This window comes from Protomyctophum bolini (assembly GCF_963924005.1).
Source record: "Protomyctophum bolini genome assembly, chromosome: 7".
NCBI classification, from domain to species: Eukaryota; Metazoa; Chordata; class Actinopteri; order Myctophiformes; family Myctophidae; genus Protomyctophum; species Protomyctophum bolini.
Window position 1 is genome coordinate 30,400,062 of NC_137868.1, and position 13,067 is coordinate 30,413,128.

Here is a 13,067-nt window from a genome sequence, read left to right on the forward strand (position 1 = left end):
AACAGGCTAGCATTGGTGTTGATTTGGGTCAAATGGAGTCTATATGGCTAAAGATAACACATGACATCGGTGGGAGAGGAGTTATTGTGTGTTTTGGACAAACAGCGTGGTGTTGTTTTGTGTCAGCTGAAGCTTCATGTGTTTGTGTTGGAGCGCCTCAGTGTGGCCGTATAGGTCATGTGCAACCTCTTCCAGAGAGAGATGGAGACACTAAATCTCAGCTGGAGAAACATGTTTGCATGCATGCATCGCTGCCTTGCATGCTGTGTGCTACTGTTGAGTCTGTACTTTGACTGATTTATGGCATTGTCTTTCTGTTAAAATCCAACTATGTTAATTTAAGAACTCTGGACATATAGGTCATTGTTTATTAACTGTGCACACGTGTAGCCTATTGTATGTCAGACTGTATGTCTGTCCCACAGTCACAATCCTTTAGTAATTAGGCTGTGTAAATATTCACACTACTTTTACAATGCGTTGTCAACACGTGCTGAGTTGACAAAGATTGACAGATTTCGGAGAAGACTGATAGTTTATCCTTTAGTAATTAGGCTGTGGAAATATTCACACTACTTTTGGATTTTCAGGCCCGGCGCCACGGTGGGCAAAGGGGGTATATGGTTACAGACAAAACAATGGTACATTTCCAGGCATTCAATTAAATTCCATTGCTTGAAAGGAAGGAAGTAAGGATGCATCTTAATGATCTCCCATCTAGAACTGGAAAAACAACATTCCTCACCTATAGGCCATCCTTGGGGTGGGAGGGGTGCTAATGTCATTGTTGCAGTGGTCAGGGTGCTTAAGTGGGCAGCTACTGTAACTAGCCAGGGGTGCTAATGTCATTGTGCTGTGTGTGGTCAGGGTGCTTAAGTGGTCAGCTACTGTAACTAGCCAGGGGTGCTAATGTCATTGTGCTATAATAATAACTAATAACCCATCCGTTACTACATGTGGAGTCAACTCCCACAATTTCCTTCTTCCATAGTGCGCGGCAACGTAACTATCTGGGATGGAAATTCTAGTATATATATAAAAGAGTGCTATGCACCTGACGAAGCTCACAGCGAAACGTGTTGTGCTAATAAATAAGTTCCCTGGAGTGTGCAGTCCCTTCCTTGGAAGGTTTTTCTCTTTTTTATGTCTTGTCTATGCCTGCTAACTAGACTTGCACCTCCTACGGGTCCCTTTTTTGTCTCATATACGTATATATGTATATACTTTCCCAAATTCACTTTCACTTTATTTACTCTGAGAAAAGTTTCACCTATAATTTTGGTCTAAGCCTTGCCTTGGGTACTATGTATATCACTTTTTGTTTATTTGACAAGGATGGGCAGCGTAGTCTCTGGCCACGGTTCATCATGGTAAATAAAGTTGAATACCATGGGCACCGTGCTGAAATACTGTGTATGTGACACATTTTCTGATAGCAGCAGTGATAACAGTTGATCCTTGACTTTCAGGTGTGTCATGACTCATGACTGGTTAATAGGTGTCATAAGATGACATAAACAGGTGATACACACATGGGCTGTTCCCTCTTCATAACAACCAGCCATTAGGTCATTTATGACTTTAAGCATAATGCTTAGTAGTGCTTAATAATAGCACCAGTGATACTGTACAAACACTAGCCTAAACTAAACTGTAAAATAAAATAAATACTGTTTTCTAACACAGAAACAACAATACATAGAAGCAGGCCAGAAGTAACGATTATTACTCCTTTTTCTGCTCAAAATGAGACAAAATCCAGTGTTTGTGAGGTTATAATTCATGATCAAAATCGTGGACCAAACGACTCCATTATCCCCCACAGCTTAGAGGAAGCCTCACTGTAGTGTGGTGACGAAGACCTGGTTACCAGACAGCTCCGGGCAGCACACCCTCTGTAGTGTGGTGACGAAGACCTGGTTACCACACTGCTCTGGGCAGCACACCCCTCTGTAGTGTGGTGACGAAGACCTGGTTACCACACTGCTCCGGGGAGCACACCCTCTTAGTGTGGTGACGAAGACCTGGTTACCACACTGCTCTGGCAGCACACCCCTCTGTAGTGTGGTGACGAAGACCTGGTTACCACACTGCTCCGGGCAGCACACCCTCTGTAGTGTGGTGACGAAGACCTGGTTACCACACTACTCCGGGCAGCGCACCCCTCGCGCCTCGCCTCGCAGTTCTTCTGCGTGTGTATATTATCAACACGCGCCGAGATGACAGATCAGAATCACACACATAACCACACACGCGCGCGCAGTCGCGCACGCATGCCCACGCGACACAGTTTTGGTATGGAATTAACATAATATAACAATTAGGCCTGCATTGCTTTGCTTAAAACACGGAATTATGAAAAGGACCAGCATTGGAAAAAGCCTGCCGCTGGCCCCCATTTTGAAGAGAGATCTGAGAGAACTATATTCAAATTAGGCCTAACATGCTTAAATTATCGCTTTGGCTAAAACGCTGAATCCCGTGGATAAAGTAGGCTGCCATTGGATTTTTTTGAATTTTAGTTTTTTCATGTCATATGAAAGCAGGGAATCATAGCTTGGTTGTTCAGTTTGACCCACCAGTTTTGGAGATATGGCTATAGAGTAATGTCTTGCAGAAAACAGCGCGTGTGATCACTTCACAGGTGTGATTGTTTTGTACAATAGTACAATATTTGGATCTGAGATGTAGTGGAGTAGAGGTACTAGTGTTGGGAAATGGAAATACGAAATACTCCGGTAAAGTACAAATACCTTAACACTGTACTTAAGTACAGTACTTAGTATAAGTAAATGTACTTAGTTACTTTCCACCACAGTGCTAAGGACTGTTTTTCTTAGGCTAACTGCTTGTGTGGGCAGTTTGGATGTTGTGTTAGAAGACTGTGTCCATGTGTTAGTGATGTCAATGGTGCTATTTGTGGCGGTCTGTCTCACGCCTCTGTCATATGATCTGGCTGTTCCCAGCTAGCATTGGCTGCACTGTCTCTTGGTTTCTTTATCCCTGGATTGACAGCTAGCACTATACCTAGAGAGGCTACCCCTCTCTGTCTGGTCCCCTACACACACACACACACACACACACACACACACACACACACACACACACACACACACACACACACACACACACACACACACAGAGAGACATAGACATGGATTTGGTTGATGCTAATGTTATGCTAAAAGTATAAGACACAAAGCCCTAGGTTTAGATTCCACATAATGATTGTTATTGCTAACCAATATAATTTTAATTGCAGGAAATAGTGTTTTATTCAATATGAATTATTTCTTAATTTCTTACATTTCATATTACTGTGTGTGTGTGTGTGTGTGTGTGTGTGTGTGTGTGTGTGTGTGTGTGTGTGTGTGTGTGTGTGTGTGTGTGTGTGTGTGTGTGTGTGTGTGTGTGTGTGTGTGTGTGTGTGTGTGTGTGTGTGTGTGTGTGTGTGTGTGTGTGTGTGTGTGTGTGTGTGTGTGTGTGCTTGCTTGCGTGTGCATACATTTATCAATAAATTGTGAATTAGCCTTTCTCTGCACCAATTAGCGGTCTCTTAACAAAGAAAGGTGAGAGTGTCACCATGTACTGTATCAAGTAATTACAACTCTACCTTTTGGTGCTAAAGGGAAGCAGGCAGAGTAACCTAATCTCTCCCCCCTCTCTCTCTCTCTCTCTCTCTCTCTCTCTCTCTCTCTCTCTCTCTCTCTCTCTCTCTCCATTGTATTCTTTGTTTCTCTCCACCACCCTCCCACTTCCTCTCTCTACTCCCTACTCCCATCTCTGACTTCACCTTCTTTCACTTCTTCCCCCCTCCCCTCCCCTCCCCTCTCTCTCTCTCTCTCTCTCCCACCCACCCTCAGTAAGGCGCTGATGGACCTACTGGTGGAGCTGTGCAGCCGCTATCACCTGAACCCGTCCTGCACACCCTGGAGTCGCTGTCCCCCGAGGGTCACCCTCTGGGCTTCAAGCCCAACGCGCTGCTGGGCTCCCTGGACGTGGCCTGCGTCCTCATCAAGGAGAAAGTTTGGGAGGAGAAAGTGGTGCGCAGACCGGCGCCTAAAGTGCCAGAGGTGAGTTGTTATAGCGATGTCTCGCAAACCCGCCATGTGTCTTTTATGTTCGTATCCTAGGATTGTTGAGATACGTTTTGGCTTGATTCAATCATGTTAATTCGGTCATTGCTCAATAGGTAGAAATATTTATTTTAATTATGGTCCGATAGGCTTGATTTGGAATGTCTTCATTTTTGTTTGATAATAATAGGAGACTTGTTTGCAGTTTGTAATAGATATACTGAAAATGCAACAATAGAATTATAGTTCCTTTCAATTTCACAAATTCACACTGATCTGTACTGCATGTCAATGTCAACTTGACCAGCTTCCTTATGATGTCTGGATATTAGCTACTGTGTACTCCCCCTGGGATTTGGCAAAATTATTTTAGCAGTGAGCATGCATAAAAAAATTAACCAACAAATACACAGCTTTTCATGAAGTACGCTTTTATCATTTTTTTCCTTTTATCTGTGTATCATGGTTTGCGTTTGTACAGTATTGCAGTTCTCTGTATCCATTGTCATTTAAATGTATCCACCTGCCTGTAGCCCTGTGTAATATCCTTTCCCCCTCTACTGACCGCTGTCAGAAAGCAAGGCCAGTTAAGCCTCTAAGGGCTCATGCAAAGGTAGGAAGCTGTCACATCGCTACATTGTAAAATCTTGACTGTTAATTTAACTCTGATCGTATACAAATTACGAGATTTGATCCTGTCCAAATTAATTTGTACACTATCAGAGTTACAAATGGATAAATGGACAGTGAGGATTTTACTGTGTAGCATGACATGGTCGTTGGTTCTGAAGTACGAGTTTGAGAGTGCCCTTTCCCTTCTGACACCTGAGTTGCCATTTTATACTGTTTTCATTCTTCATTCCTTTCCTGCTTTCTAACTTCAGTTTGACTCCCACTCCATTTATCTTTCTTCAATCACCCTGTATTATTTCTCTTCTTTCTATCCCCCCTCTCTCTGAGCTCACCTCTTCTCTCTCCTCCTACTGTGTGAATATTTGATGAGGGTCTTACCTTTTGTTACCATGCATTATTTCTCTACTCTTCTCAGGGCTCGCTGACTGCTCTCTCTCTCTCTCTCTCTCTCTCTCTCTCTCTCTCTCTCTCTCTCTCTCTCTCTCTCTCTCTCTCTCTCTCTCTCTCCCCCAAAGACCAGAGCCTTACACCGTTTCAAATGCTCCTGTCAATCATTCCTCTGTTTTGTCTCTTCTGTCATCTCTTTGCTCTCACCCTGCAATCAAAGTCGTCTTTGGGTGTGATATCAAAAATGTTACACAGTAACTTAAACCGTAATGGTTCATTTGGTACCATTCATACACTCTGAGTTCAATTCTCCTGCATGAGAGACCAAAGTTCTACCGCCATCATGGACTGTTGGAACCTCATATTTATTTATTTGTAAAAATATTTGGGTTTTATTCGCCTGTCTATTGATGTTGTTTAAAATAACAACTACAGGTCAATTTAACACACAAACCGCCGCAGGCAGGCAGCTATAGGACTATAGGTTTCTGAGGATGTTCGAGTCAGTCATTGTATAGTTTTCATAAACTGTTACCGTTACATTTCCCAGAGGTGCTGTAGTCTTGCCAAAGTCACACTACGTTGCACATTATTACCCAAGTGCAGAGTTTCCAAATAAATCCTCCGATAGACATATTTTGTATAGTATTCAGCATGATTTATGAGCTTGGCCAACAGTTTGGGAAAACTGGTATCTATTAGAGCAGTGGCTCTCAACTCTGAGGACCATCTGATAGAATGTTTTAGCTTCTACCCAATATTTACGCACCTGATTTAGTGACTTGACTAATTATTCATCTATTCTAGAGCAGGCTGATCGTACAGTAGTTACCGTGGTATCATTTGACGAAACATTTGTATATTTCTATTGTATTTGTACTACCCCCAAAAAAGTAAAATTACTTTGAACAAAATGGCAGATGTGGTCGCTGAGTCGCTGCACAAGTTTATTTATGTTACAATAATAACAGCCATTGTAAGAGCTGTTTATGCTGGCCCTGAGTGGTCTGTGCTTGTGAGGCTGAAAACACAGTATTTATCAGTTGGAGATAAGAGGCTGCTAAAAGTAGAGGCTCCCTCTGTTCTGCGTAACAAAACACCTTGTGTTGTGCTGTAATGTACACAGAACAATCCTCAGTGTTAATTATAACCAAATGAACCCGTAAGGCAGGTCCATTTGGTTGGTTGGTTCCTATTTGTTCATTCCCTGAGTTAACAAATGGATAAATGAACACTGGAGGTTTTAGTGTGTGCAGGCACAGACAGAGATATACTGTACGCACATGCCAACATGCACGCACACTCATGCCAGCTGTGGAAGCCTCCCATATCTGTATTTGCCCTCCCATGACCCCAATGTGGCTATCTCCCTCTCTGGTTTACTACATAATTGGCCTCTTTGTCTGGAAGTAAAGCTATGTAGCTACAGATTATGGAAGAGTAAGAGCACGTGCGTGTTTGAGAGTCCCTTCATTATTATGAATTGCCATTATGTTTTACATTACCAACACCAATTTCTTCTAATTAAATAATAAAGAGAGCAGGAAAGCCATAACAAAACACAGTGATTTAACCAACAAAAGCACGTTGCAAACGAACAAAAACAACGGCCGCGAGGTTGACAGAGAAACATACACGTTAAAAAAAAAGAAACTTTCACAGTTCACAGTTTGATTCTCACCAGTTTAGAATCAATTTATTGTCACTGCAAAATACTTTGACAATGGACAATGGAAATGGCGTCTAGCTAGAAGTGCATTACAGTAATGAGCATAAATTAAAAAATAATAATATATACGGATAGTAATGATTATGTAGAGGTATATATTTTAGTAGTTTTGTTTCCCATTCAGTACATCACACAAACCCCACAAATACTTCACATGAATTATTACTTTTAATGAATAATTCAGTAGCCTCTCTATTCTTCCCTGTTTTTTTCCCCTCCCGTTTACTTCTTTCCCTAATTCCTTTGATGATACTTATGTAGTGCTTGTAGAATTCTCAACACAAGCATGAACTGAGCTTTGATTAGAAATGTCTGCATGTACCTGTGCTCTAAATCCATTTGCGTGACACCTGACTGTCCCCTTTCTCTTTGCCTCTCCCCATCCATGTGTCAGAAAACGGTGCGTTTGGTGGTGAACTTCCACCGCAGCCAGAAGGCGGTGGTGCGAGTCAACCCACTGGTTCCGCTCCAGGCCCTGGTGCCGGTCATCTGTGACAAGTGTGAGTTTGACCCTGCACATGTTCTGCTGCTGAAGGACAGTGTCAGACGCCACGAGTTACCTCTGGACAAGACTTTGACGCAGCTGGGAATCAAGGAGCTCTATGTTCATGACCAAAGTCTAGGTAAAAACTGCATTTTATGTCATTTTTGTGTCATTTTTGTCAAACACTTTTTCAGTGGAACAAGAAACAACAACAAGAAACAACAATAAACCTAAACCTGTAGGCTCCAATTAGGATCTAATTTGACATTGTTCTGGAGCAGGAGCAGAGCGAGGAATGTAATGAGTGCTGAGATGAGTCCGGAATATTCTTCTGGCTACTTTATAAGTGTAAGAAATCAACTCAGAATATTTTAAAACCTACAAAACAACCCTAATATTATGAAAATCTGACCTTATTGTCTGTCGTATTATAATACGGGGAGGTCCCAAAATAGATGACCCCCCAGAAAAGGGGTGGGGGTTGGGAAAAATTGACAGCCATCTTTTTCTGACAAGTTTGGTCCCTATAAAAGCCAAAACAGCAAAAACAAAAACAATTTTAGCACAAAAATACCTTGTAGCACACTACATTTTGTTTACACAACGTTTACTGGCAGTGTTTATTTCATGTGATTAAGTCGCATTAATGTAATCAGCTGTTTGTGTCATGAGTATATCCACACAGAACACAAATAAAGCAACAATACATCATTTAGCAACGATAAAGCAATTTATTATTTATTTATTTTCAATACAAGGTTGATTTTTCACTGAGAATAAAAGCATCTACCTGTATGAACGATGCATTTCCAGTTTGATGTTTAATATTCAGATTGTTGTTGCATACCCTGTGTGGGGACAATTCAATTTCAGTTTACTTACTTTACAGTTTACAAAAAACAGCTTGTATTTTGAAGAAAAATTCCCATCCCGATTGAATTACTTTGAAAGTGAATTTAGCCTAACTCTCATTAAAAAATGGCAGCTACTGTTAATTTGGTTAGCTGAAACCTGAAGTCCTTTATCAAGTAGTTAATGAATCAATTTTCAGAGTGGAAAACATGCAGTGTTTAAAAAGATTTGCCACTTTGGATTTAGTCTGATCAGCCAGGCTTCAGTTGTACAGTACAGTTGCATGTTATGCACGATTTTTTTTAAATCAGTCTCCAGATGCTATTGTGTAAACTTACAAGAGATGGGAGTCACTACTGTACATAGGGTACCATGACTCAATAATCAAGGCCCAACAGTCAGAAGTCATGGCAACGTCTCTAGTCATGCAAACTGAGCCAGTCTACCTCCCATCTATCCATGCGTATACAGTACACCTTACCTCATAAAGATAAACATTTTAAACAAGTCATGCAGTCAGCACTGCCACTTTGTATTTTTCCTCTTGATTATAGTATCAAAGAACAAAACAACCAAACCTTACACCCAATTAAATAGTGTTTACATGTGATGAGCCTTGATAAATATGTGCTAACTCTGGGTGTGCCAGCTCTAAGGACATTACATAAGGCTTTTAAATTACATGTTAAGGTGGTTGGAGGTCATATTTGCTGATAATATAATTGTCAGTAATTTTATTAGACAGTGACATGCTTTACCTTGATGGAGGTTGGCGGTTAGCCTTTAGAACATGATGTAAGTTTTATGAGCTAATTGTGTAATGTCAGATGGTGTTGTCAGGGTGCTTAGTATACAATATTCCACAGTTGTATGTATGAGATATCGTTTTTGCTCAAACAAATACAGCTTTCATATTCTCTTATAGCTGATAAATAATCTGGAAGTGACTTTATGCATTTTCACAAAACATGTGATATTTTCCAGTTCTCCTGCCTAAAATGGCTTCGGCCCCTGCTCTTAACTACTCAGGTATTATAACTGCTAACTGCTCGTGTAGGTGTTTAATCATATATTGTAGTGCCTACTGCTTGCAGACTAACCATACTTTTCGATTGAATTGCAAATGCTTATTTGCTTATTAGTGAACCATCCTAGTGAAAGCCTTTGATTTTGTCTTCAATCGGATAGTGATTGTTGCCTAATTGTGTTTGTTTCACTAGTGGCCTTGCCATATTTTTTTAACAAAAAAAAAAAACAACAACCCAGGAATTGTGAAGTGTGGCGTATGTAAGAGCAGATTCTAATTATGTTTAAATGATAGAATGATATGATATGGAGTTTGAGTACCAGTTTGTTTTCCTTGATTAATTATAGCTCCTGCTGTCAAATCAGCAGGAGACAATTTTAATGCTCTGCAGACTGTGAAGGCTAGAATCTGGTTTTTGGAAATATAATGCTGCAGTGCCCTCTACTGATGCCACTATGCTACTGCAGTTGCAGTAGATGTGTTTAATTAAAGTCTAACCCGGCAGTGCATTTTGTCATTAACCTAAAGAATCAATGCATGCCAAAATCCTTCTGTTCTACCATGTTTGTTCTACACCACTATACTGTAAGAATTATTTGTGTTTGTGTCCATTCTGTCAGCATCCTTTCAATCCCATCTATGAGTGAAACAGTTAATCCAATTTATTGATTTAATATATATATTTTTAAATCAATAATTTATCATTTGATAAATCAATTGATTATTAATTTATCCCTCTTTTGTGAAAGTCATTATTGGCTAAAAGGGAAGAAAAATAAATACATGTGATACGATGTGTTGTGAGCTTGCAGATCAGCAATTAAAAAAAAAAAAAAAATCGCTTTTAACAAGCATTAAAACACACACACACACACACACACACACACACACACACACACACACACACACACACACACACACCTGAAAACGATTATTCGATTAATTGAAAGTAATCAATAGAATAATCGCTGAGAACATAATGGATAGTTGCATCCCTAAATCCAACACTGCTTGTTTCTGCTATGGTCTCTACTTTTGAACGGCTCTTTGATTCACTGTGTGTGTTGTCATAGACTCCATTCACTCCAGTACTGCCAGTGTGGGCGGGTCAGAGAAGAAAGGCCTGCTGGGAATCTTCAGGTTCAACAGGAGGAAATCTAAGGTAAGACTCCTCACTATTTCGAATGACCGAAAATCACGTGAAAGATACACACATACTGTACACAGCAAATTATAATCTCCACTCCCCATGAAATCTTCCCACTTTCAACCTGGTGTCCCTATTTTGGGCATATCATTTTAAGGCAAGAATTGACAAAAAAACGAAAACACATTTCTTTACGAAATTGCATATCCACAAGCACACAACTCGTAATGATGTAAAGCGCTGTGAGCTTGTAGATTGTGTATTTTCGCTATTCACTGTTCAATGAAGTAAGGTTTAAGTGGCTTAAAACAGGCATATGGATTATTCACATCTGGATCGGTCATCGTTCCATTTGAAACACTCTTCCACAAACTAACACTGACTGCTGCATGTACACTTGCTGTAATTATATAGCTAACATAGCCTAACTGGTCAGTGGGATGCTGCATGTTAGCTGTGGCTTGCTTCCATTTACAGACTTCTTCTGAGACATCTATGGACATGGATGCCACTGATGATAACGTAGTACAAAATACAGACACAGACTACAATGTAAGTACTACTAACATTTATCGCACCATATCTGGATGTGTATCATGTGGTGGACATTCAATTGTGATTTATTACTTTTTTGTTTATTTCACGGTTCACCACAATCACTCCCTTCTCTGAAGCCTAATCAGTTCAAGCATTTAATCTATTTAACCTCACGGTTGATCTAATGTTGAATAATCATTCAAGAGAAATGTATCTTTATTTTGTGTTTCTTACACATCTTCTCCTCTAGAGGGCAACATCTTCTATCTAGACACTCAGAAAGCACCCTTTCACAGCCTTTCTCTCCCAAGTAGCCTTCCAAATCATATGGAATGGATGCAGTGGTAATGATAAGGATTATAGTCTGTGGTCCATGCTCAGCATTTCTTTGACGATCTTTATACAGGCCTGTGAGTCTATAGCCCAGTACAGGTTCCAATCTTTATACGGGCCTGTGAGCCTATAGCCCAGTACAGGTTCCAATCTTTATACAGGCCTGTGAGTCTATAGCCCAGTACAGGTTCCAATCTTTATACAGGCCTGTGAGTCTATAGCCCAGTACAGGTTCCAATCTTTATACAGGCCTGTGAGCCTATAGCCCAGTACAGGTTCCAATCTTTATACAGGCCTGTGAGCCTATAGCCCAGTACAGGTTCCAATCTTTATACAGGCCTGTGAGCCTATAGCCCAGTACAGGTTCCAATCTTTATACAGGCCTGTGAGCCTATAGCCCAGTACAGGTTCCAATGTTTATACAGGCCTGTGAGCCTATAGCCCAGTACAGGTTCCAATCTTTATACAGGCCTGTGAGCCTATAGCCCAGTACAGGTTCCAATGTTTATACAGGCCTGTGAGCCTATAGCCCAGTACAGGTTCCAATCTTTATACAGGCCTGTGAGCCTAGCCCAGTAAAGGGTTCCAACTTCCAACTAGACAATTAAAAGTGCTGGAGAGATACACAGTATACAACATCCAAACCTTCTGAGAGGAAAACATTAAAGGGACACATCACCCTTTTTGCAAAAAATATATATGTTAATGACGTTTAGAAGATTTAGAACACTTTCCAGGGGGTCTTTATGTGTGTAATATGTGGTTTTAGATATTTTAGATTTAGCAGTGAGCCCAGTGTCTCTGATGTCATGGACACTGGGCTCACTTACTTCCTGGACTACATGTTGTCTCAGTAAGACAGCCCTCCCCCTATCCCTCTATCACCAAAGCATTATGGGAATTGTAGTCCAGGTAGCAAGTGAGCCCAGTGTCAATGACATCAGAGACACTGGGCTCACTGCTAAAATCTAAAAGATCTAAAACCACATATTACACACACAAATACCCCCAGGAAAGTGTTCTAAATCTTCAAAACGTCATTAAAATATATTTTTTAGCACAAAGGGTGAAGTGTCCCTTTATTCTTAAAGGGACACTTCACCCTTTTTGCAAAACAATATAGATGGATCTGACTTTGTTTCCTTTATTTTCTTTAACTACTTTCTCTCCTCATGACTATTTTTTAAACCGCAAAGTGAAAGGAGCTTGTACAACCAATCATTTTGCCCACTCTTTTTCACCTTTTCACCTGTAAACTTGTGATGTCCCAAAAAGCAGTTCAATAGCCAGCACCTATTATTCAGTCTTAAACCACTATGCAATTATAGCTTGTTGCCATCTCATGCCAGATGTAACTCAATGCCAGATCGTAACTCAATCACTTTGATTAGATTTTGCACTATCCCCCCCCACCCCCCTCCTACTGCAGTGGCAGCAGCATCCCTCTGTGGCTCACCTGTGATCCATAAGTGATCGTATTAGCTGCTGGTCTGGTTCATTACATGTCATTACAAAACATGTAGTCCCAGCTGCAGTGCTCTAGGTCATCTCACCCACCCACGTTGTTTTGTTCTGTATGCTTCAAAACAATGACGTTGGACCATTATTATTATTACTGAATCATCATCATACTAATTGATCACCCTCGCCTTTGACATTGAAATATTCTCCCGCCTAGTCATGTTTGAGCCAGTTCAGTGCTGAGTTTTCAAACATCCAGGTACTGAAGTTTAACTTGAAGTGAGGGTGCTTCATTATTCCTTTGGCCAATCAATGTTTATTCCTTTTAGGGTCACCATGTCAGTATGCTTTTTACAACACTCAGCTTTTCCCTCTAACATGATTGTCTCATAGCCAGTAAC

General features: G+C 40.7%; 1 protein-coding gene across 1 annotated transcript in view; it reads left to right on the forward strand.

Annotated features, from left to right (window-relative positions):
• The window catches only part of cobl (cordon-bleu WH2 repeat protein), a 90,361-nt gene that overhangs the window by 24,267 nt on the left and 53,027 nt on the right, over positions 1-13,067 (forward strand). The window contains 5 exon segments of the mRNA XM_080768883.1: positions 3,864-3,916; positions 3,919-4,073; positions 7,220-7,448; positions 9,146-9,190; positions 10,262-10,350. Of these exon segments, the coding sequence (XP_080625009.1) occupies positions 3,864-3,916; positions 3,919-4,073; positions 7,220-7,448; positions 9,146-9,190; positions 10,262-10,350 (571 nt within the window).